General features: G+C 43.0%; 1 protein-coding gene across 3 annotated transcripts in view; it reads right to left on the bottom strand.

Annotated features, from left to right (window-relative positions):
• Positions 1-367: 367 nt before the first annotated feature.
• mlxip (MLX interacting protein) overlaps positions 368-26,030 on the bottom strand; it is a 32,863-nt gene continuing 7,200 nt past the window's right edge. Inside the window, exons 2-17 of one of the 3 annotated variants that reach the window (XM_088935849.1) lie at positions 21,066-21,172; positions 19,334-19,419; positions 18,663-18,752; positions 17,998-18,039; positions 16,003-16,252; positions 15,157-15,246; positions 14,750-14,817; positions 13,771-14,296; positions 12,826-12,932; positions 12,433-12,553; positions 11,312-11,433; positions 10,815-10,931; positions 10,154-10,281; positions 9,570-9,693; positions 7,549-7,678; positions 368-4,737 (exon numbers count right to left, since the gene is read on the bottom strand). In XM_088935849.1, the coding sequence (XP_088791975.1) occupies positions 4,616-4,737; positions 7,549-7,678; positions 9,570-9,693; positions 10,154-10,281; positions 10,815-10,931; positions 11,312-11,433; positions 12,433-12,553; positions 12,826-12,932; positions 13,771-14,296; positions 14,750-14,817; positions 15,157-15,246; positions 16,003-16,252; positions 17,998-18,039; positions 18,663-18,752; positions 19,334-19,419; positions 21,066-21,172 (2,230 nt within the window). In that variant the 3' untranslated portion in view covers positions 368-4,615. Of the gene's footprint in view, positions 4,738-7,548; positions 7,679-9,569; positions 9,694-10,136; positions 10,282-10,814; positions 10,932-11,311; positions 11,434-12,432; positions 12,554-12,825; positions 12,933-13,770; positions 14,297-14,749; positions 14,818-15,156; positions 15,247-16,002; positions 16,253-17,997; positions 18,040-18,662; positions 18,753-19,333; positions 19,420-21,065; positions 21,173-26,030 lie in introns of those variants that run through there. The other 2 variants (XM_088935850.1, XM_088935851.1) reach the window with 2 other exon arrangements.

Raw genomic sequence — 26,030 nt, 5'->3', positions numbered from 1 at the left:
CAACACCAAATACATTTCATTCATATTCAGTCCACTTGGTCCACACATTACTACATTTTTAAAACGCTGACACACAAACCTAAAAAAAAAGATAATGCAAGCTAAACACTAGGTGACATGGAGATCCTCGGTACTTTTTGATTTTAAACAGCAAAATTCCAGGTTGGCTTGTTCTGATTACACATGTCTAGAGATTAGTCTCCCAGAGATAAAACTATGAGGTCACACCACAATCACATGTCCAGTGTACAAAGACCAATAAACCAATAGCTACTTAAACATCAGCTGTGGTATCTTGACTACATCTCCGAAAGGACACGGATCAGAACACAAGTTAAAAAAACAAACATACACAGAAGCTCACCTGTCTTGTGAACTCTTTTATTGGATCAAAAATCTGAATTCCATGCGAGACCAGTTGCATACCTCATTCTTATCTTGCACATCTCATACAAGGCCTTCAAGAAAGCACTCCCTGCATTGCGGATCGCTGCTGTAATGCCCTCAGTGGCTCTGGATATCGGACTTTTCAGATCTTCGGCTCTCCTCAGGTAAATCCTGTGCAGCATCTCTTTAAGGTGATTCCACAAGAAAGTCATGACTCAAACGGTTTCCGATGTGGGTGGGAAATGTTTTTTAAAAAAAGAGCTGCAACCAGTCCTTTGAAGAGGACACCCACTTTTTATATAACTACTATAACACTTTGACAGGATGTTCCTTCCATTTTGAAGTTTACAGTACTGTTTGGGTGGGAAGGTAATATTTCCTGAACTTTAGGTCAAATGTTTTCAACATAGAAAAAGAAGACTGGTAGCAATATGCTGGAGCTCTGAGTCCAAGTCTAGTTTTCTAGTTGAGGCTTCGGACAGCCGTTGTAGCTGTCACCTGTCCCAGAGTTCTCCTGGGTTCCAACTGCACACTGGTTGGAAAAGTTCGGTGATTAAGATGAATTAAAACGATGTCTAGTTCTTTCTTGAAGTCCCTGCACATCCATGAAAGAAACCAATGATCTCAACACATCATACCTTTAAAATGCATACACAGACAAAACATTAAATTAAGCTTATCTGAATTTCAATTTTTGCATTTTGTTCCATGCCTTGTAACTCTTTCAATTTTTCAAATGACAATAGAATAAAATTGTCAAAACCTGAAATACAAAAAAAATCACTGAAACAAAAACTAGGCCAGTTATTTACAAAAAGAAAGGGGAAAAACAGCTAAAATACACATTTACAATTTCATATCCAAATTTAAACGCCTTTCAATTCCATTTGAATGGAAATCTTAAGCCCATAGTTCTACAAACACCAATAACACAAAAAACATTTTGTAATTTCCAGAAACAAAAAAGCTTTACGTACAAATATTTGCAAAGCATCAAAGAGGTCTTTATAAAATTGAACTAGACCACTTAAGTTTATGACCTAGAATGCAGACCTTCAAAAGCAAATCACATTGAAAAAGAGGAAGAATGCAGAATGGAAGCAATTTCAAGACACGAAAAAGCATCTAGTCAACCCATTGTGCTTTTGTCTTTGCATAGTCCCCAAGTTTGCTGCTCAGGTTTAAAGTCAAATTATTCACACAACTCAACCAAGAGTACAGGGTTAGTCAAAATGTTTTTCGACAAGTATAAATGCCAATTTTTTTTTTTTTACTAGAGTTTTGTTTTTTCCTCCGACGATGGCGAAGGATTGTTAGGTAACAGTTATAAACTTTGATATTTATGCTTTTTTGTCACAGTAACCCATGTAATTAATTTGTAATAAACTGTCAAAGTTGTCGACAGCATTTTGACTATCCCTGTATGAGGTGGCTTCTCACTGACTGCCTCCATAGATATAAAGTTCCTGAGCCGAGAAGAACTTTGCCGAGTTTTCGTTAAAAGCTGTATAAAAATGAAAAGCTTTGCAATGTAACACCAACCTCCTGTAATGCATTGTTAAAAATGCAAGTTATCTTAGTTTTCATGCTTGCGCTTAAGCACGTGGAATTTGTATTTGAAATACAGGATTGATTTATTAGACCTGTCCATTCAGAATGACCTTATGTTAAGCACAACAGCCCCTTTAACCAGCACAGGAAGAATGTGGATCGTCTACACCTTCCTCTTGTGAAGCGCATCTGTATTATTTAGGATGACTGAACTATGCAAACTGCAAAGATGTCAAGAAGTCCTTGAATCTTAAGGATTTTAGTAATCTCTCATTAAGAAAGCCTGAAAGGCTAGACAGGGATAAGAGTTTTAAAAAAAAATGCTTAAATCCTTTTACTGTACATCTCAGTCATTTGATCCAAGTCACTTACACATTTTCAAATGTTTCAATATGGACTGGAGTTTTAAAAATTACAGACTTCTGCCATGTAGCAACACGGTGCACACACATTTTTAAAAGTGCATTACTTATAAACCACTGATTCACTAAAAAGTTGCAGAGACCTTCAGAATTATACAGCATTTTGCAGAACTCGGTACTTATTGCTCTCAAGAGAAGGAATTTCTTCCATCTGTTCCTGAAACTCCTTAAAAAAACATACATTTCTTGATGAACACAAGGCTTTTGTCGTGCTACAAGTTCAAACAATTGCAATTTCAAAGTGTTTAAAGGCATCAGGGAAAGTTCTCCCAATTCCACAAGAGCGTGAACCACCAGATGAGGTGAAAACAAAAACACGTGCCAATCCTGAAATGGAAAGTGTGTCTTCCAGACTGCTCCTGTAACAAAACTCACGGGCCGATTCTGCAGGATTCCTTTTGAAGTCGAATCTCATGGCCGAACATTAGATGAGAAGCTGAACGGAGAAATCAGCAATAAAGCTGTACCTGAATCCTAACTTCTGCAGAACATGCCGTCTCTGAATATTCAACGACCCCACCCCCCCCCACCCCAAACAAAAAAATCAGGGACTGGCACTTACAAGCTACGCCATGCATTTCTAGGCCTAAGATGTGAAAACAAGTACTGTATTGCCAACTCTAAGGCACTGGTAACTTGCTTAACCATCTTATACTTAATTTAAAGCAGCCTCTACTTAATTTCAGTCACAAGAACAGACTTTATTATGAGCAGCAGGACAGGCGGACAAAGTAATTTCATAAAAATATATTTCAACAGAGCCAAAGAATGCAACATGTGGGAGTATAAAAAATACCAAAACACTTCAATGAAATAAATGGGGTAGGGAAAAACACAGAACTTGCTCGCTTACACGAAAATGCACATTCAGTGATACGCCCCTGATTTTATTCCATTGTATTTGGTAGAAATAACTCAGAATAAACTAGTGTATATCCCTGAGCACTCAAGCATAAATACACTGCCTGCCTTATTTAGCCCTTCACCTAGCAAAAAAAAACAACAACATTTCACTGTAAAAGTATCACATTTGAATAATTTAGAAAGTCTAATACAGTCATACTCCATACAGCAGCTGCAGAAGTAACTTGTTCCCAATTTTCAAAAGCTCTCCAATACTGGTTTCCGTTTCTTAAAAGTATATAGGGGGTTTATGCAGGTAACAGACTATGTACAATTTATTGCAACAGGCATCAGAAGATGGTTTGGCTTGAGCTGTTCCCTTTAAAAGAAGGCTGTCATGCTGTATCCCCTGTTGTGCAGAGGTGCGGTACTCTGAATCCCATTTCAACAAGAGACGCTCAAAGGAGGGCTTGCACTCAGCTGACAGTTTCTGTTCAACATTGCATTTTTAAAGCATTAAAAACGCTGCACAAAAGGTAGCTTCACATATGCAATTCCAATTCTCAACACTAAACATTACAGATAATGGAAATTGCATCACTAAACCAAAGATATGGTCAAACCAACAGATATGGCTGAAAACCCAACTAAGCTGTAAAGATAACATAAATGTGATGCAAAAATAGTGCTCTTTGGTTTTTTTTTATATGCACAGTGAGCTTAATGCTTTTGTGTAAGAAGCAAGAAAGAGAACACTACTAAGATACACTGTCCTGCTGACTTTGTTTTTGTACGACTTTTAAGAGTAACTACAAGAAAAAACAAACAAACAAAAAACAGCCACAATCTGGCTCAACCATTCAGAGTCTCCTCACTGATGCATCTCCTTATCTCCTCTGGCTCTTCCGGCGAACAATCTCTGCCCCAAACATGCTAGTGCAATAAGCCAGCAACTCCGAAACAGCTCTTCAGCCCAGTGTGTACCTGAGATCTGCCCTCCAGCTACCTAGATCCACGTGCTGCCAGGCTTGACAGGGGCGTTTATACGAGACGGGTAAAGCACCATGAACAAACGAGTGGAGGAAAATGCGCCCGTCTGGCTCACTGGGTTACAAGTGGCTTACTGATCCATGAATCTCGACCAGCAGCGTCTTGCAGGATCCCAAGGAACCTACTCAGCCACACTGGCTGGGCCGCTTGCTCCACACCCCTCACCTCCCACACCTCCCTTTATTAGGTAGCGGGACTTCTGGGGCTCATGGGAATCCACGCGGACATTGTGGAGAACGGGAGGCCGAGCCGTGGTTGTGCAAGAGGCACGAGGAAGAAACGGAGCACAAACACAGGAGCAATCGCGAGTCTGCTAAAGGAAGGAGTGGCGAGCAAGCTCTCTCGCATTCTGGCTCTGCTAGCTAGGACTCTCCGGTTCGCGGGCTGATCCTGGTAACGGCTTGTTTGGCTTGCTCTGGCAGAAGGGAGGGGTCCGACAGGATGGATGTTGTAGTGCTGAGGTGGCGCAGTGTTTGTAACACCACTAGAAAAAAAAACACACACACACACACACACAACAAATGCACATGATTATAAAGGGGGAATCAATGGGCAAACTCTTCAAGCGATCTAACAGTTTTACAAAGGAGCCTCAGCAGTTTGGGCTGAAGTTTGACATTACATTCTCCCCCCCACCCCCCCAGCAGATGTGGAACAGGCAAAACCACAGTGCAGGCTGAAGACTTCTCAGATGTACTCTGCACAAGCCAAGTAGCACACAGAGCTCCGAGGTATCAGATCTCACATCTGTGGCTGACCAAGCACTTCTGTAAGGTAAGACTAGCTCTGATGTACACCAGCAAGAATAAACCTTCCAATAACTAACCATTTTCTGCATATTTGAACTACTGTTGCGATGGGGATCACATTGGTTTACAAGAAAGATTTTACACTTCATAAGCAAGTATCTGCAAAGATGTTTTTTTGTCATATAATTAAACATCTGCCCTCAAACTCTTCTATGAGATACTTGGAAACATGACAAGATACTGAACTACAGGCTTTCTGAGCTTAACAACCTTATGCTAAACTTTATTATCTTTATTCAGGACAAAAGCTGCTCATCTTCTATAGATTTGCACATCCTGTTTGTTAGATCGGTGAATTCCCTTCATGCTGGGAAAAAAGATTGTTAAATACAATGAAACAAGTGTTCAATGTCAAATAAGGAAACCATGTTAATAAATTAGTTATCAAAGTTACAGTTGTAGGCCACCCACTTGTACATAAACTCTATACATATATATAAAGAAATAACGCCTGTGCATAAATGTGCCTAACTTCATCTCTTTACATGTTTAGCCTCGCCACTCAAGTCGATCTGAAAGTCCATGCATGCTGGAAAAGTAAATAGGAGCCACCACTGATCACAGCCATGTCAAAAAGTCCTACTATTTTACAAGTTTAAAACTAATCTCGTAATAACAATAAATATTTTTTGAGCACAAGGGATGACAGCGCACTGACAATGATCTCCAAACTTCAAGCTTTCTACTACATTGTGTGCCATGGCTCACACTTGGTTCTGCGGCTGTCACCTCTACCAGCTCTCAGCTGCCTCTTCAAATTCAAGTAATGTTATAATCTCAACTGAGTTCTAATGTCATATTCGCCGTTATGTGATCACTGTCGCTTGAAGAGCAAAAGCAAACACTGGTGTTGCACTTTAAAGGTGTGCCTGCAGGTGTCATTTTTGGAGCTTGATCAAGGTAAAATGTGACGCGGTAATCAATGAAATATCGTGCAAAATCCTAACAAGTCAAGAATAATTTCTTTTGAGTGTTCTCGCCTCTGGAAAGTCCAGATACCACACAAAAGGAAGCAGTTACAGATCTTCCTAATCAGCATTTTAACAACTTTCCTGTTCCACACTTTTGCTGCAAATTCTAAAAACAGTAAAAGATAAGCATCTGAAGATCAAAGGAGTACATATGTTTGATTTTTCTTATGTTTCAAGGATCTATTGCATGTACTGTAACTTTAAAGAACACACACCAAACAAAAGAAATCTTGCAGGCAGCACGTAGACGAAATTGTACAAGATTTACTATCAGGCAAGCAAGCGTGCTTCTGCCCAATTTTGATTCACAGGGCCAGAAAAAAAAAAAGAATCTCCTCTCGGAAATCGGAGTTTGGCGGAAATCAATTTGATCAGTGCGGATAAAAAAATGCTTATGTTCTACCGTGCAAAAAATTATTTAAAAGACAGCTTATCGCGGTTTCCAAAAAATATTTTATGAAAAATAACTTGCCGTTTCTACAAAGATGGCGCGATTCATCTAAAGTAGAATATACAAAATAATAGGGATGTATAAATAAATGGGACTCAATTGTTGTCACGCAACTTTTAACCTCCATCACAAAAACAAAACCTCTGCGTCGAGGCTGCGGGAGTGCTGAATTTCAACTGGTTTTGTGAAAAGGAAAAATATCAAAGTAATAAAATGAGGTTAGGAAATGAAAACCAAATCTAATGTGACTTTCAGTGGGATTTAAAAGTGAGGAAGCCACAAAGAAAAGCGTGTGCATCATTTTGTCTAGACCAAGCAGACAATTGTTTTAGAAGCTGCAACAGCCGTCCTTTATGAGTGTCTCTAGGTCGTGTTTTTCCCCAGTTTGAACGCCTCTTTCAACACCAGTCCTCTGCCAACGGCCAGAGGGTGCTGTCAATCACCGACGTGGTCCTTCCATTCTCAACATGATCATCCCCTGACCTCTGACTGGACAGAATGGTTGCCTTCTTTCGAGGTGTATGGGATCAGGTATTGGAGGAGTTCTGGGCTCATTTAAGAAGGTTCACATGTCACATCAGACCACACCTGGAACTCACAACAAAACGGGGGCTCCCATTTGTTCTGATTAAAAATAAAAGGTGCAAATGCTTTAAGACAGAACGTTTCTTTATCATACTCTGAAACCCTGCGACGCACATGATTTATGGGGGAAGCTAAAAAAAATATTTAAAAGAGGCTAAAAGGTATAAAACACTACAGCAGATACCAATCACCATCTTAACGGAAAACATTTGCAGCAAGGCAAGTAAACATAGAAGCAGCCCTGCAAAACAAGGCTGCACATTCATAGATGCTTGAAACTATTAGCGTTTCTCAATAAAACGCACTCCCTCTCTATGTGATAATACAGCAATTTTTAATCTTGCGATTCAGGCAAACGCAGCAAGTTTTTTAGTGGCAACGCAGTCAGCTTTTTTGGGGTTTCTAGTCGTCTCTAAATGCCAAAAATTCTTTATTCTCGAACGATCTGCGTAGGCATCAGGATCTTGTGCGGTACTCACTTGGTCGCAGAACGGGCAAGGAGCAATGTCGATCCAGCCACTGGAGTGTAGTCTGACACAGCTCTTCCGTGCTCGTCGTAGAAACCATCCCGTTGAATGACTCAAACAATGGCTTTATGATTATGCTGAACTGTTGACTCACAGGTTAAGGTTCAATTGAAATAAATGTTTTGCTATTAAAAAACAATCATGGAAATGCAACCATCAGAAGCATAAAGCAATCCCAGTCGTGGTCTTGGAGGACCACACACCTGGCTTCTGTTCTAGCCCAGCCCAGTCACACAACGGAACAGGTGAAGGTTTATTCCGTTCTGAAAAGAAAGGAGGCAATGCTCTCAGCTGTGGAGCCTTCTTCAGTGGTGTCAGGTGCTCCCTTTCTTTTCAGCATGGAATAAACCTTTACTTGTTCCTTTGCAGCCTACACATGCTGACGCAGCTCCCTGCTTGACCTTCAGTCACACAAATGAACCCTTAACTGACTTAATGGCATAATTCAAACTGACTGCTTTGAGCTCTTAAAATTTCTTTGAAGTTGTCTTTTTTTAACTGCATGTAATACAACCGTTAACAATATTTAGCCAATATTGAGAACAATATCACTTGCAAAATATAATCTAACAACTTGTTAGTTCAATTAAGTCCTCAATAAGGGTAAATAACCTGAGCTGGAATGAGAGCCAGCTGGTGTGGTGGGCATTCAAGAAGCCTTAGTTAAAAGGAACTTTGAAAGGAGAAAGGTTGTACGAGTAGAGGCTGGATATTCCAGTTCTTCTGTGGTTTCCGGTTTTAAAAGAGCAGGAAAAATGGCAAAACAATAACGAAATCTCATTAATCATTTTTAAAATAACAGTCCGTCGATACTTCCGACATTTTAACTTGAACAGGATGGCCTAGTGGTATGCAGCAGCCTTTGAAGTCTAACTCACAAAGCTTCCACGGTCAGGTCTGGTCTTTCTGACCCTGCCTTTTCCCGACGGGGGAAAAAAAATTAAGACAATTCTAGCTAGGGCAAAAATGCCAGAATCAACAGATCTAGTTATGAATAACTCATGGTTATCAAGATAAAATGTAGCGCATCTGTCAACTGATCTTTGTAGAGAGAACTTGGGAGATATCTACGCCAAATCTCTCAAGTACTTTCAAAGGTGGTGGTGGTGATGACAAACGCAGACGTGCATCATCTGTCAACACGTAAATTGCCCCGATAATGCCTGTGAATACAGACATGAAAAAAAAAAAGATTACAAAATGATTACGAATTCCACAAGCGGGACATTCCGAACTTCTGCTGACACGTTTTATTCAAAAACTTTTCTTCCCCTTTTCAAACCTCCCGAATACGTAGGCGGGCAACTCTGGGTCCTTTCTCCACTGGGCTGCAACCGAGATCTATAGACTTCTCCAAGGTGCTTTTCTAAGTAAAAAAGTTGCTCGAGAAGTGTTTTTAAATGGTTTTGTAGAATGAAAACGTGAACCCTCTGCAAAACCTGCAGGAAGGGAGGTGTTTAATATAGCATGGGTTGTTAAAGACAGTTCAGCGGCTCTCAATCTTGATCCTGGGGTACCTCAGATTTTTGGTCCAACCGGGCTGGTTAATCACCAGTGCTCACTGATGCCTACAGTATATGTGATCTGCTTGCTATTTACACTTATACACTCAAAATTTCAGGGGGTTTAAAATGAAAAATATTCTTTAATACTGCAGATTCTGAACTAGAAACTCACAGGTATAAATAGAAGTTACTTGAGCGTTAGCATTGCTGCCTTGCAGCACTGGGGCCCTGGGCTCTATTCTAGACCTGTAGTTCTGTCTTTGTAAGGTTTGATGTGGGTTTCTTCCGGGTGCTCCTGTTTCCAACACAGTCCAAAGACATGCTGGTGGGATAATTGGCTTCTGGAAAAACCGACCCTGGTGTGAGTGTGTCTGCATGCATCTTGAAATGCAATATATACTCAATAATAATAATAATAATAATAATGAGAAGGAGGAGGACTGGAGACCAGAGATACTGCAAGGATACCACCCAGAATTTCCAGTTCTGCAGTGTTCTGTTCTTCACGTACTCATCGAACGTGCCCCGCATGTGGTCGAAGCGATGGCGCGTGATTGGGACCCCAGTAGCCGGGAGCTGCTCCTGGCAAGAGCTGCAAGAGACACACGTTCATCTCTCCATTCCACCTGAAGAGCTCAGAGCGCGGACACGCAGGCAGAGCGCCGGATGAAGGTTATCTTCTGGTCATCGTCGGGGGAGGAGGGTGCTGGGGTTTTTTTTTTAAGAGTTCTCACAAGCAAAACACATGCCTCAAACTTGCACACAAAATCGGTTCGCTTGGATTCGAAACTTTTAAAAACACACCTGGGCAATACTTACTTTAGGACCACAACAGAAAATTCAGAATACCGAAAAGTTTTGAATACTTTTACAGCTGTTTACTGTTGGCGCTTGCGCATCTGGGTTTAGACTGCAGGTTGTCTATATTTAAAAAAAAACGAGGCTACCATATAGAGTGCCTGTGCATTGTGTCACAGATGCGCACAGGGAAACGCTAATGTTATCAACGTTCTTTCTTTCAGAGCGAGCTCTCACCCAGCAGCATCACTCACTTGATTGAAGCGCTGAGCTCTTCAATCTCTTCCTTGAGGCGCCTGGCTTCTTCCTGCATCTGCTGGCGCTCCTGCTGTAACTTGGCGATGTACTCAACGGTCTTCTGCAGAGTAGCGGCGTTACTGATCTGGGGGGGACAGAAGAACTCCTGCACCAGTGCTTTCCTTTACCGACTCAAACCAGAACCTCGTCCTGTCTGTCCGCTTGACTGTTGTCGAAGCTAGAACAATTGTTACATTTTCTAGTTTAACGAGAAGTGCTCATTAAAAGCATATTTGGGGTTTTTCAAGAGTTTCATTAAACAACACTTTTTTTTATGACTACAACTAGGCCAAATTTATGTGGAACTAAAAAAAAAATCTTATCTGTGGCTATTTTAGCAGACAAACGCTCATTTCCTTTGAGGGAAGGAAGATTTCTCTGTACGGCTCAGGATTTATTTACAGAGTATCTTTCCTGGCTATCTCACAAAAGTAATTTGTGGAAACCCACAGCACTGTCACGCGTACACACGCAGGCCTTTTTTTCAGTTATGTTTCATATCAATAACACATCAAACAAAATCCTTCATGCCAGCTTACTCTTGAAACAGATCAGTCTTAAAGTGTCAGCCCATACATAAAAACCAGCTTAATGCTCATGAAATGAAAGACAACCTACCGGTTTTGAATTGGACTGAGATTTCAATGTTGATACCAAACTGCTTAGGGTTTTAAAACCGATCTTGATGTTGAAGCGCCTCTTTTGCTCAGCAGAAATGTGACTGCCTCTGCGGCCCTGCAAAGACATGCACAGAAAACGTGAGTGCAGACATTCTCTACCTGAACAGATCCATTACACGCCTTCCCTTGTACAACACCACTGTCTGACGTCAACCTGTGCCATTAACTACTGCTGCACTGTCCTCATTTCTGTAGTAATAGTGAAAACAGCATTACACGTTGGCATTTATTGCTGGGAAATACTGCTGGTTCACTAATATCTGTAAAGAAAGGGTGCTGATTATTATACAGGCTGCTTGCAAAGGGCAAAAAAAAGGTTGCAAGGTATGTGTAATGGAAAGGATGCCCAGCACTGGAGGAATTGAAACGCGGAAGACAGAGGACAGGGGAAACGCAGCTCCGTGCAGAAATAGAAACAGGAAGAGCAGCAGGAACCTTCATGACCATCTGAGGCTCCGGCTTGGCGAGGCTGGCCGAGCTGCCGTGGGGGGACTGGGGGCTGGGGCACTGTTCCGAGGCACAGGGGGACCCCTGACTCGAACGGCGGCCGTCTCGCGCTGAAACACAAACACAATCCCACCACTGTTACTCCAAACCAACCGGGCGAAACGAAACGCTTTATTCGAGGCGCGCAAATACGTTTCTTCATCGCGGTGGAAACTCTCACGACTGTCTTTACAGCTTTGGCCAATCCGTCACCTGGGCAAAGTCCCTACCTCTGGCTTTAGCAAAAACGTATCTAGACGCAGATACTATACTGAAACCCCAGGAGAAATGCTTCAGTTATGCAGTGGCCTGAAGAGCAAGCATGCTGGGACCAAAAAGTGTCCCAGCACCTCCGATCACTTGAAATGACCTCTTTGAACATAAGGATTATTTTTTTCTATTATGATCACTGGCATATACAGAACTGTTTTAAAAATAAAATGTATATCGTACTTATTACCAAATCTTATGATAACAAAATACACACCATCTGACTTGAAAACAAAAGCAACATTTTTGACTGTCACAATACTTTTGGAGGGCACAACACAAAATATTAAAACCGGGTTAAACCCTTAAGGTCTCAAATAAGAAAGGGTTTAAAGAACCAGGCATGCCAATGGAAGGAGGACCAGTTGCTCATGTGTTCTGACTCCATCCATCTGTTTTTGAATTGCTTTATCCAATTCAGGGTCGCGGAGGAGCTGGAGCCCCTCCTGGATACACCCTGCCTCGGATGGGACACCAGTCCATCGCAGGGCAGAAGCAGACACACTTGCGCCAGGGCCAGTGTTCCCAGAAGCCAATGAACCTGCCAGCATGTCTTTGGACTGTGGGAGAAACCTGGAGCACCCGGAGGACACCCGCACAAACACGAGAGAACATACAGACAGCGCCAAAGGAAATGTACCAGGGCCCCAGCGCTGTGAGGCAGAACTGGTAACCACTGCGCCACTGGGCCGCCCTAGTTCAAGATCAGAATTTCTAATTAAGGTGTCTATGGGAACTTCATGTGGGACGTCCTGGAAGAAGAAGCAGAAAATCACACATCCAGCTCCTCAAAACCCTACCAGCTGTGGGAGAGGGGGCCTGGCTCGTGCAGGTCGTTAAGCTGCTCCTCTCTTCTTTGGGGACGATGAGGTGTTTAGAGTTCTGAGCTTGCAGTATGTGGAACTCTGGCAACCCTGAAGTCTGAGGAACAGCAAGAAAGCAGGTGAGGAAAATCTCAAGGATTCACCTAGAGAAGTTCGATCTCTATTACTAAATATCACTAACGACCATTTCCAAAGACACATTTGAAGAACATTTTAGCTGCAACTTACGGATGCCTTTTGTCATTTAATTCAGAATTCCTTCATGCATTAAAGAGCAAGCAAGGAAACATTTGGAGGGATGAGGCAGGTGCCTCTCCAAGTGCCTTTAGACAATTAGATTACTGGGTACCAATGCACTTCAACACTTACCCTCCCGATGGCTGTGGGTGCAATAACGACGCCACCTGAAGGGACACACTCGGTTTTTAGGGGTCCAGGAGTGACAATCACAGCACTGGGCTGGCCGGGGAAGGAAGCTGAAAAACACAATCCTCGTGCTCGCTATCTGACACTCGAACCCATTCACTTAAACAACTAAGCCGGCAGGTGAAACCATGATTAACCGATTTAAAAAAAAATCAAGAAGTGCTCAAAGGGGCATTTTAGTTACATTTCTGGGGCTTACAAGTTCAAAAATTCATTCTTCACATGTACTTTGGAAGGCTTCTACCCAGGAGTCCGGCCTGAGCCACAAACCCACAACCATCTAACCACACCGGCAAATCAGACCAATTGAACCATCCGGGGCAAAGCGCAGCGGTAGCCAAGAGGTGAATACAGCTCACTGATGGCATCAGTCATTTGACGCCTTTTTTTTTGGCATTTTGCCTTTAAAAATACATAGCTTGGGCTTTCAGAACCATTAGGTACTCCACCTCAACCATATTCAGGTAGTGTAACAGTCATAATGCCTGCAGAACACAAACCATGCTTTTGTGAGCACGAAGACCTGCGGAGACGATAAAACTAAACCCTCCTGTGAGCACTTCTGCCACCTCGAGTACAACAAGAGAAACGCCCTTAGCCACACCACTGCTGGATATTTTCAGAATTTTCTCATATGCAATGACACCTGATGGTTCACGTACAAGACCTGTAATTATTAATTCAGAAAAAGCATAGCACATTTGCACAGTTCTTTCCATTAAGGAAATGCCACTGCTGTTTAAAAAAATAAGAAATGACCCACCTGTGAGGCAGACAGACATGAATTCATAACAGACATTTTATATACCACCTCCTGTATTATTATTATTATTATTAATCCATCATCATCATAATACAGATGAGAAATGATAGAGGGGCGAAGGTTACCTGTTGCTAAAAACGTAACTGGTTTGGGAGCAGGCACAATTTTGTGTAGATGCTTTGTCTTCTTTCCTGAGATGGAGGGGTTGATCGGCCTGGGCAGGGCGAAGGGCTGGGGGCTCTGCAGCGCGGGCAGGGGGCGCTGGGGCGGGGCCAGCCTGGGGGGCCCGGGCTCGCGGGGCCCGGCGGGCCGCTGCGGTCTGTGCAGGGCGAGGCCGGGGCTGTGGTTGAAGCTGGTGGCGGCAGCGCTGTGCGTCACAGTGGAGGAGGCGGTGTGCGTGATGACCGACGGCGGCGGCGCGTCCGGGGCGGCGCGGGGCAGGCCGGCGGGCTGGGGGGTGGCTCGCACGCCGGCGGCCGCGGGCACGGGCGGCAGCGAGGTAGAGAAGATGGGCGCGTAGCTCGGCCCAAAGGCGGGCCCGGCGGCGGTGCTCTCGGGCACGGGGGCGGGTCCCGGGGAGGGAATCAGCTCGTGGTCGAGGCTCACTGAAGGAATCTCAGCCGAGAGGTGGACAGGCGGCAGAATGGAAGCCTGGCGCGTGAAATAAAAGAGATTATGAGGCCAAGGGGAGACCGAAGAGCCCAGCCCACACCTCTGCTAGCTGCAGAGTATCACCCCCCAGAGCAGGACGTTATACTGCGAGCCGAAAATAAAAACCCAACAGCACTGCATGACCAGCCCCCCCAGATGCTTGTGATTCATTAAGCATCCGATTAATTAATGCATGATTAATTAAGAGACAAAACAAGGGGATACCCCTGACATTGGAGTTCTGCATTCCCCAAAAAAGGCACCAGCCCTTGATCCAAAAATCAACAGGGCACAGGCCTCTTGATGAATGATGCTGCATACACAGATATAAAAAACTCAAATCCAATTAAATGAAAGGAATAGCTTTTAGACATATTACAGTCTGCTGATGGAAACCTTAATTGCTGTAAAATATACATATACAATTCATATACAATTGTTGGGTTTTTTTACCTGAGTAGAAGTGCTGTTTGATAAAGACGGTATTGAAGTGACCGGAGGCCGTACAGTGTGAAATAAGTCTGAAAACACAAACAGCAATTGTTAACAAAAACAGTGTCATAAAGTAATGATAAATCAGGATGCTGTGCAAAACTCCAAACACTAACCATCTGTTTATGTATCTTTTGGGTGCATCTTCACCAATAGGTAGGGAGCTCGACTCTAAACTTTCTTAAGGTGTCAAAGAGTGCTGGCTGGAGTGTTCAAACATTTCACATAAAGTGAACCTGAAGTTGCATTCTTGATTAGAAATACCTCTCACACCGGATCATAATGATACCAAGAGCAATCAAAGTTGTCCATTACTCTCTGTTCAGCATTTCCCTTTTTAGTCAAGAAACAAACATTAAGGAATTCACCTTGGAAAGGCTCAAAAGTATCCATGAAACCTAAATCTGGCTGGAGAGGAATCAATCCTGGTTGAATCATATCTGCATTTCCAGCATGTGCTGTGAGGAAAGAGAACACAGAAAAGCAGTTGCACTTTAAATATAAACAATTTTAAACAATGTTTTGTTGGTTAATACAATATGGATGCAGCTCTTGCTGTCCACCTCTTAAGTGTGACCAGCAGCTTCACGGTTGTGCAGATATGGCACATGACCTGTTAAATATTTGTGTGGCTAGTTGGTACAAAGCTCTCCAATGGAGAGGAATACAAGGACTGCCAGCTGCTGTTGCAACTAGGCGATGAGCTGCACAGCAAACTAGACTGAGAACTGGGTACACCAGACAAAAGCATCTCAAAACTGAGAGGAGCAGGGATGTGCGTTCTCCGCTAAGAGAAAAATCTACCCGACACACAAGTAATGTTAGACTTTCTGAAAAGAGTAGCATGATAAGAACACTGAATGGCTACTTACTATTCAACTAACCAAATTTACCAGTTTCTTCACGATTATCTATTAAACGCATCATAACCTGATCACAGCTTTGCATAGTTTTTTTGCCATACTTTTATAGAAGCTGTAAATAAAAATGTGACCATGCACAGAAAGTACCCTGTTGATATTCAGATTCTAACACTCACAGCACCACCCTGCAAGATCAGCCTTTTACCATTCCCAGCTCCACCAGGACAACCACCACCCCCCCCCCCCCTCAGTTAACTTGCTGCTTTGTTCCAGATCTTCAACAAGAACCCGCCCATGCCCCGCCCCCTGCCCCACCCCCACCTCCTGCCCCGCCCCCTGACCCGCCCATACCGATCTCCCTGGGGTTCGGCCACGCCTGGTGCGAGGAGAGGGTGGAGAAGAGCGTGTCGGAGAACTCGGACATGAGCATGTCCATGTCGAAGAGCTGGTCCATCTCCATGGGCACCGGAGACTCCCGGCTCTTGCGGCCGGACCCCCGGGCGGCCGCCGCCGCCGCCGCCGCCTCCTCGTCCTGACAAAGGGAGACACGGAAAGTGTCCGGACAGCACTCTCCGAACAGCGAAAACTGCTCCCCGGCTCCCTTCGGGTTAAAAATGCACAGCAGCCAGTTAGCAAACAGCATGCAAGACAGCAGACAGCCCCACCAGCTGAAACAGTGCGCTGCCTCTAGACAGCTCTGCACACCTGCGCGACAAGAAGACAGCAGGATGTCCTCCCACCCTCCTCTGTTTTCCATCATTTGGATATACGTTGAACAAAAACACAATGCTGCATGAATCTGCAGTATTTTCTAACCACAAAATTCAAATTAAAATATTTGTTTTCCCGTTTTGAAATAAACTAATTAATTACAGTTGCATCAGGATACTTACACAATTGATGAACATGACATGAACTTAAATCTCTTAAGTGAATGTTTACAAACATGCAGGATCCTTTAATCGCTGGATATCAATTACCTAAAGTGATGGGATATATACAGAGCCCACGCTGCTGATCGAGTGTCTCAGTTTCCCCTTATGCAGTACATGAACCACTGCAACCGTGACGAAAGCACTGACATCTCTGCAGCAGGCTAGGCAAACTCCATTAGAGTGTTTCAGGGGCTCCTTTCCAATTAAAGCTGTTTTGGTTATGAAAAGCTAAAAAACCCAAAAGCAGTGCACATGTATACTGTTGCGTGAGGGCAAAGGTTTATTCTGAACTAGAGATTGAAAACTTGGGATCAAAATCTCCCCTGCTGTGAGAGTTACCAGTATCATATAAGAACAGGTTTCATTTCCAATTTTTTAGCAAAGCCATACCAAGACAAGTGAAATACTTTAGGGCAGCGGTGCTCAACCAGTCTTCTCCCACAAACATTCTGGGGGACCCCCATCATCTGCTGGCCCAGTCACATCACTGTACTCTGAACCCCCAGAGTTCTCTCCCTGTCAGGACCTTCACACGCCCCAGTTACTGAAGGATCTGCCATGACTGCTTTAAGACTGAGCCAATCGCACCCAACCCGAGCTCAACCCCAGTCGACTTCTTCAGGAGAAAGCTAGGCATGAAATCAGTAAAAAAGCAAAGAGCTACACAGCAGCACATGGTCCGAAACAGCTTCTCAGGCTTTATCATGCTGCACTGTTGATGTTTACCAGGCAGATGCCAACCGCCCTGGGGCACAAGATTGGTCTCCTGCAGGGCGCTTTAGTCTTATAACAGGACTAAAACAGCAGTCTACCGCCTGCTTCCTGGAAGACTGCAACTCCCTTATCTGGGCTTAGTGGTTAAATCTTTCAGGGAAAACACATGCGTTCCAATAAAGTGGAACACGCAAATTTAAAGAACATTTTGGCAACTTGAGTCTCACAAATCTCTGGCTAGCAGTTTCATTCTCTGTTACTGCGGTTTACAAACTCCTCCATTTTGTGCCTCTTAAAGCTGAGATCTCCAAACGTGCAGCCTTGAAAACTAAATATAGAAAACCAGCTGCTAAACAGAGCAACAGACTCTCCCTCTCAAATATGCTTTGCAGCGCCAAGCCCAAATTTCCCATTGTGATCGACAGATCTTTTACACTGCGCTTGAATAGGGGAACGCTGAACAAACATACTAGCAACACTAGGTGGCAGTATTCGCCATACAGTCTGTACAGGATGACTGTTTAATGTTTATCATTAGATCTCTGCTGTATTTTAGGGAATTTCTTACTCCTTCCAAACAAAAAACATTCTGATATGGCACGGGAGTGAAAAAAGGTTGAGAACCGCTGACTTAAAGCGTAGTGATATTTTAACAATACCTTTGCAATCAAATTGAACTACAAACATAAAGCAGTACCTTGAGTAGGCTGGAGAGATCGTCATCTTTGTGCTTTTGCAACTGTAACACAAAGTACAGAGCAAAGTTACACCTGGCATTTTTTAACATGTCAACCAGTACACATTATCACACCCTGTTTACTGAAGGTGTACAGCACAACTTTATCTCTGGGCTCTTATTTTGTCATTCATCAGGGGACACACTAGCCAGTGCTGAAATCTGTTTCCAGCTGAAACAACCACTTTTCAGACTCCTGTATCAAAACATATTGAGTTGTTCAATATGTAAATATTATGAAAACATTACATTTAAAATAAACTTAAACAATATAAAATGTTAAACATTTTTCACTGTTTATAAAATGATATAAAAACAATATATCTAAAATATGTACAATTTGTATGCAAGACTTATTTAGTAGTCTTGGCTTTGAAGTTTTGAAGACTTCAAAAGGATCATACTAAAATTATATATTTGCTTAAAACTACATCAAGTATTTGGAAGACCCATAATTTCTGGAGTTAGTATTGTTTAATGTTTTCACTTGTAATTACAAGAGACATGTAGACTTATCCATAACAGGCATTTGCATTCAAGAAAAAAAGTGGTTTTTAGCCAAACTTGCATTTCATAACTTTACTTTTCATACACATTTTTAATTTGAGATCTCAGAAAACCATTACCCTTTTTTTGAAATAGGTACGCCACTTGTGATATTCCCTTATAACTATTTCAATTCTTCTCTTCCAGTTTTTCCCATCTGTTACTATAGCCTTTAGGAGAGACAGAGAGAAAATATTACATCTCAAAGAAGAACTTCACTGCTAAGTGCACATGTAACGTGAACAACCCGAGAAAGAGCGACAAGGTACTTCAGAAAGTTCAAAGGACCAACACAATTCCACTAAAAGACTTGAATATTTTTCTGTCCTGAACAGAGCAGAATAGAGGGGGCCGGATCAAGCCTTTGAAGCTTTGGAACACATTGAAAAGTCAACTCTAGACAACCAACAGTGAAATACAACCCAGAGGTCACATGGAAAATAAAAACAAAGTATTTTTAAAACTTATTATTAAATATAAAGTATTTTTTAAACTGGGGACTTGTCAGGAGCCAAGCTCCCCGCTAATTTTGTTGAAGCTGATACTGTGGATTCTTTCAGGAATCAGCTTTGGATTAGCTCCTCGGATCAATTAGTGACTAAATACCAAGCAAGCTCAATGGTCACATCCAGGTGTTCATCTGTTCTCATGCTCTGCCTTCGTGGAGCTCAAGTTTCTTTTTAACTGCATTATCATCATGGACAAAGGCAGCAGGAAGCCTTTCGAAGCCGCGGGACGCATCTGAACGCACCTCCGGTCGGCGATGATCTTCCGAGTCGAGGGACCCGTCCAACGGGGTGACAAAGCGGCAGACTGGGTTGTCTCTCTTTTCGACGTCTGCGAAGAGGCAGTACGGAGATCCGCTCAATGCCAAGACGGAAAACGGCCACGCAGTGCCTCAGACCCAATACCCATCTGCACTACGCACTTTTTACATGCTCTACCATGTTTTGTTCTCATTACTACATATTTATTGTCCCACAACAGGTTTGTTGCTCCTGTTGTTAATGTACTGTCTACTTTGTGTGGTGTGGTCTGTTGTACTGTGCATGTCCTGAGAGATCAACACGAATAGGAAGCCCAATGTACATGTACATATGGTAAAAAAAACTCCTCTACTCCTCTAATCTGTCCCACCTGCGACATGTTAACAGACGTATAACACAGTGGCTTAAAGACAGGAGTGTCAGAGCAGTTTGCCTACACTTCTCATTCCCCCGTGTGCGAGCGGGGGTTTCGCAGCCGAGATGTAAAAAACATGCAATTGGCGATTCCAAATGGGGTGGATATGACCAAAATAACTGGCCATCCCAAATTAAAAAAGTAAGTAAAATAGCACTCAATCACACATTGCAATTTCTAGACTGTTTTACGTGGTCTCTTATGGTTTTTATTCCATGACGACCACATTAGATTATGTCCACCTCCATGTCAAAGCCCCTTTAATCAGAAAAATCTTTTTCTTTGTATTTTCAGAAACAGGATACTTTCCAAACCTTCATGATGCTGAATAAGGAGCTGAAGGAGAAAATAACCACTCTTATCCCTAAAGTGCTATTTTTTTAACCTTTGGAACGCACCCAAACCTGGTGCTCAACCCAAGTATAACAGAGTAAATCAACGTCCACATTTCAGACTCTTAGGAAATACCAACAACCTCCACGCTGCAAAGCAAACGCAGACATGGGAGAAGTGAAGTCTGCTTGACGGAGCCCACGCCACCAGCGTCTGGGGACTGGCCACCCTGACAACCACACACAAGGCCAGATCACAAGCTCTTGCACTTTTATTTATACACGTTTAAGGCAACCCGGTTTTAAGGCTGCCAGCAGAAGCAGCAAGCTAAGATCACTGTATTTAGACAGTGCATATTTCTGCTCGAAGGCCTACATTTAACATATCAACAAGACAACTCATGCCTGTAAAGAACAAGTTGCAGCTGGTGCCCCCGGGAACATTAACTCTGCACTGCTCAAGTCCACATCCACCGGCTACCAGTATTACTCCAAACTGATCTTAAAGTAGCGGCGGTAACGACAAAAAAAACTCATGTACTCAACGTACTATTATCATAACAACTAGAACTGTTTGTTCCCAGCTCCAGGCCAAACATGTTGGAAATTTAAAAACGAATGTATTTTGTAAGTGAAATACGAACTTGTGACTTAAAACAAAATGCAATCATTAAATGGAAACAACATCTTCTATTTCATCAACGAAGCCTCGAATGACCTAATCAAGGCGGGATGGAATGAAAACCGGCAGTTGTGTGGGTCACTGGCACCTGGATTGGATTGGGAACTACTGTTCTAAGCTTAAACTGAAAAGCTGTTCTTTCTGGACGGTTTTTCACATGCTTATGAACCTAGCTCTGTTTTTCAGTTTGCAAGGTTCAGACATGAAGAGCACTTACAGGAAAGCTAGAAACTCAACGACTTGGTAAAACAGAGCACTAAGACGGCACTGAAGAGTAAGGAGCTTACATTGCATGTACCAGGCTCTCCAGATGGCATTGTTCAGTCGGATTTTGTCCCTCCACAGCAGTTTCAAACCTTTAAAGTTTTTCCACTTCGGCGACACCAACTTCCCACTGCAAAAAAAAACAAAAATGGTAAAAATGATGTTAAGCACTGAACTACCAAATACCTCAACTACCTATACACTCCAGCAGCAATACCAAGACAACACGAAGGCAGCCAACAGCTAAAACATATTCCTTTTTTAACTGTTCCTGAAAGTCTGAAAAAGCCACGCTTTTTTGATATATGCAACACATGAAAAGATTCAGTTTTCCATCCAAAACTAACAAAATAAAGCACTATAAAATCACTTCAAGGTGCCTGATTCATGCACATCAATATCACTAATGGCTAAAGGGTGCACTGTGGTATCCAGACAACAAATGGCCTAGGATGGGATTTTCAACACAAAATCTACATGTATTGAACTCTTTTGACTTTTAAAATTGAATGTTGACTACCTAGAAAGGCATTATAGCTTATTTATATGACTATGACTATAATGACTATAACGTTAAAAAAAATGTAGCCATCGCCTTGAAAAATATGCCAATGACTATAGATCTGGCATATAACTGAAAAGTTTCCAAAATGTAACTAGATGGTTCTTTCTGCCATATACTGTATGTCCTAGTTCTGTAATCTTGGCTTCAGCTAATCTCTTCACTGTTTAGTAAAATCTCTGTTCAGATTTACACAAAATAATTGCGACATACAGGGAGGGGTCAGTGAGGTTAAGGCTGATGTTGCTCTTTCTAGCCAAACGTTAAACAACTTCCATTTACGAACCTGTGTTAGTCTTTAAAAATCTGGGCAGCATGCAGTGGGATATTTTTTCTGAACATAATATTAGGGAATATTTGGGCTGATAGAACGAAAAAAAAAATACTCATCCCACACAATTGCTGGAGGTCATTCAAAATTCCTAAACATACAGTCATCAGAGAGAGTAGCAAAGAACCAGCAATAGCTGAGGTTCAGAGGGTTAGGATATTTTTTAAGGAGTGTGGAAAAAGGCTGAGAAAACACACAGAAAACATGTCTTGATAAACCTATCATGCCTGCTATCCTTAAACGGAAACAACTCAGGCACTCCAATGTAACATACAAAGTTAGCATTCATGGGCAGTGCAAACGCTGCAGCATGAAGGTTTTTCTTTGGTGCATGTGAGGTTCAGCACTTCAACAAGGACTTTCTTGCAAAACTGATTAAGTAATCGCAGTGAATATGTTCTGATTATAAACATGCTGGAGGTCAGCAGGAACTTAATGAAAACCTTGTGACAGCAGCAGAAGAGAAAATTGAGCACTGGCGGAAATGGCTACCAAAAACCTAGTCAAGTACACGTAGTGTCTTCAAGCCACTGACGGGATTCAGTTGACCTTGTTTTAGAGGTGAGGCTGTATTTTGCATTTCCCTTGCTTGTTCGGGTGCTTTTTCCATGTAGCTACAGAGTCCTGCTATATTGACAACAAGATAACACAAATACTCAATAGAAAAAAATAAACATGCAATAAAAAGTCATCACTACTACGTTCAAACTGCTTTACCATCACACACCATTTGAACCTTTTTCTCCATTAGTCCACGTTTCCCAATAAACGTAATGGGTGACGCAGGCAAAGTTACATCACTGACAAGATGCTGCTCTCTTCCCGGCACACAGCAGAAGAAGCTTCCACCGCTGGGATTATGTAACTCTCACTAAAGCGTAAACAGTTGGGTTGCATCTCTCCCAGTGCCTTAAGATGTCGTGACAGGGGCTAACTGGGAACACCCAGGTCACAGTAGTCATTTAAACAGGAAAAAGAAAAATTGGACGAAAGCAAGCAGGCAGTGTTATTTTGAGGAACAGACGGAGTGCAGTGACAGTAGTTTATTAGGTCAGGTCATTGAGTATCTGGTTGCAGGAGCCGCACACAGGAATTAACGTGACTCAGTCTGCACTCTCTGGGTAGCGTAGCCTGGGAGCCGTGAAGGAACAGGCTAAGGGTTTTTCCCCCACGCTGAACAGTATGAACAAAGTAAAACAGAGCGCTTGGCTGCAGAGTCTTCTTCAAGGGAGGGAGAGGGGAGGATGAGTGGGGACAGAAGCAGCAGGCAATGGCTGGAGTCGATCCTTTCAGTTTTCCTGGTGCTTGTGCCTCACCTGCTTCCCACAAAAGCGTACCAGCTCTAAAACTGGTTACCCACACGCGCCAATGCAAGTGTTAAACAGATCTTCACATAAACGGAATGAAAAAGAAACGCCAGGCTACATTCCAGTCTGGACAGACAGCGGCTCCAGGTACTGTGTCACAGTGAAGCCAGTTCTCATCGCCAGGCTGAGAGAGAGGAGCTGGAGCAGGCTAGGCCTCACCCAGCCCTGCCTCAGCTGTCTCTCCTGCTCAGGACCTTTTTCGCACCAGGAAACCCGAAACCCAGGCCCCGTTTCTGGGGGATAAAATAACAGCAAATGCTGAACAACAACTTGTTCTAAATATAACTCCAATACTACAGAAAACCCCCGAGCGACGGACCCTTTCTAATGCGAGCCGAATATAGTACAGCGCTTGCCAGCCGGCCGATTCAAACAACAACCATTAAAGCCGAGCGCTGTGGAGCTATGAAACTTGACTCCCATACATGGGGATCACTACCACAGACAATGAAGGTGCAGAGTACAGGGAGCTTGCATCCAGGGCTTCCAGCAAGGGGTACACCAAGCTCCCCCAGGGTATAAAACCTTCACGCCTGCTGCCGTAGTTCCCCCTGGTCAAAGGCTGGCGTGTCACGGAACATGTTATTCAAGCACAGAATTCTACTGCTCCAATAAAATTCACAAGGAAGCTGTGTGAACGGATCAAAGACATTCACTAGCACACTGTAGATCACTATGGTATTTTGACTTTTTCCAATGCAAGCACATATTGTCACTGCAATCTGCTTTTATTCATACCTCATAGGAATAAGGACACCAACCACTTGTTCAAAGTGCTTAATGAGGTCATTTTCTGTGTGAAGGTCTGTTTCCTAGAATCTACTGACCAGCACAGACCGCACTTACAAAACTGTAGAAAGCACAGTTACTCGTGCTGAGATATAGACCAAACACCCCCCCCCGCCCACTGACAACAGAAAAATGACTGGAAGCATTCAGAAATAAAAAAGGCAGTTTTATAACTTAACAGTATAAAATTATGATGGGTGGAATTTGGAGAAATTAAATGTAATTCTATTCATTCTGTACTAAGAGGCCTGTAATTAAAATCTATTCATACTCGACCAAAGGCCCTGCAATTATGTGGTCATGGGAAGAATATTCGATTTCAACCCATAAACAAAACTAACACTCTGAAACAGCCTTTTCATTCAATAGTGCAAGAACATGTGTACAAGTACAAAGACAATGCAGTGGGGTTGTTCCAATTTTAAGACGGGTCTTATTTGGTTTGGTTTTAATACGATGAATTGCAGAGCTTATCACATATTTTCAGATCAGCAGGTAGCCTTGATTAGAAGACATCTGAGAATAACCCCTTATCGGAACAGAAACGAAAGGAAGATCGCAATCGGTTCTCAATCTTCCAGATCTACAACGAATGTTTTTCAGAAAAACAAAATTATGTAAAAGTTGACCATTTAGCAGTCTGTCCCTTTCATCTTTAGAAAACCCCCCCTTCCGCAACAGTGGAAAAACACAAGTACAGTTTTCTGCCCTGAAAATGGAAAACAGTCATTTCCAGGGGGAATTTTCAGTTCCGACAAAAAACGTACTTTTACATTTCACTTGAAATCTCCAAGAATTTTCTCGTGTATAGGCTCACAGCAAGGAGAAAAGCAGGAGGATGGGATGGGATGCAGGAGGAAACTGCACAAGGAGAAAGGACAGGCATACATGTTCCTCCAGTCCACCTGCCCGTCACAGTCATTCAACAGAGATCAGAAGTAAATCAAGGCTGTGTCTGGTCATAGCTGTAGTACAGTCTGCTTATACATTGCAAATGCAACTATGGGGAAATGCAGATGATAGAAAATGCAGGTTTTAGGCAAAATGGTCACGGACAACACAAAAGATCTTGATTACAGCACATAAAATGCTAAACAGCCTCTGTTTAAGACAGACACCACCATACACTGGTAAATTAGGCCAGTCAGGAGAACTGAGTGGTGAAAAAGTCAAGGAACATCTGAGCTGCTTCTTACTGCAAAAAGAGCACCAAGACACAGACACCCTCATTCAGATAAGAAACTGCCCATGTGACCTGCTTACAAATGCATCACAAGACACTCGACACTCCGCAGCAGGGGAAAAAAAAAGAATTTTGCTGATTAAACGGACTATTTTCATGTCGAATGGTGTTTTAGGAGTTGCTGCTAGCCCATGATTTATTTTGAGTCAGGATTTCGGACAAACCACATTTGACTCGCCTGCAAAACAAGACACTGAAGATGTAAAGGCTCTGATAAGCAGACAAAAAGGGGCTGTGACTGTGTGGGGGGGAAAAAAAGAGTGGCTTCCACTGTAACACTCATTTCAGTTAAGTGTAAAAAAACACAAAAATGTCACTTCTGTACAATCAAAATATCCACCCTGAATGCACAGCACCACACAGGCGTGGAGTCCAGACAGAACCATGCAGTGGCTCAGACTACACCTGCCTTTCTTCCAACGCACTGCACAGCAAATAATGAGCACGAGGAGACTGAGCAACAGACTGGCAGACAATACCCGACGCGTCAGGTCCCATCCCTGTTTCAAGGAAATCGCGGCCGAGATTCCGCAGACATGGGGGCTGCGCAGTGCTGGAACAGCGTCTGCGCTCTGTTGGCACGGAGCACCGGCAAAAAATCCCCAGCCGAGAAATCGGGAATTTGGCGGCTCCAGCCTGGGCATCCCGGAGGGGGCAGCGCAAACGCCCGGCCGTAGGCTGGAACAGAACCAGCTG

This window comes from Atractosteus spatula, chromosome 17 (assembly GCF_055471065.1).
Source record: "Atractosteus spatula isolate fAtrSpa1 chromosome 17, fAtrSpa1.hap1, whole genome shotgun sequence".
In the NCBI taxonomy this organism is placed as follows: domain Eukaryota; kingdom Metazoa; phylum Chordata; class Actinopteri; order Semionotiformes; family Lepisosteidae; genus Atractosteus; species Atractosteus spatula.
The sequence above is the reverse complement of the archived record's forward strand: the minus strand, read 5'-3'. Positions and strand labels throughout refer to the sequence as shown.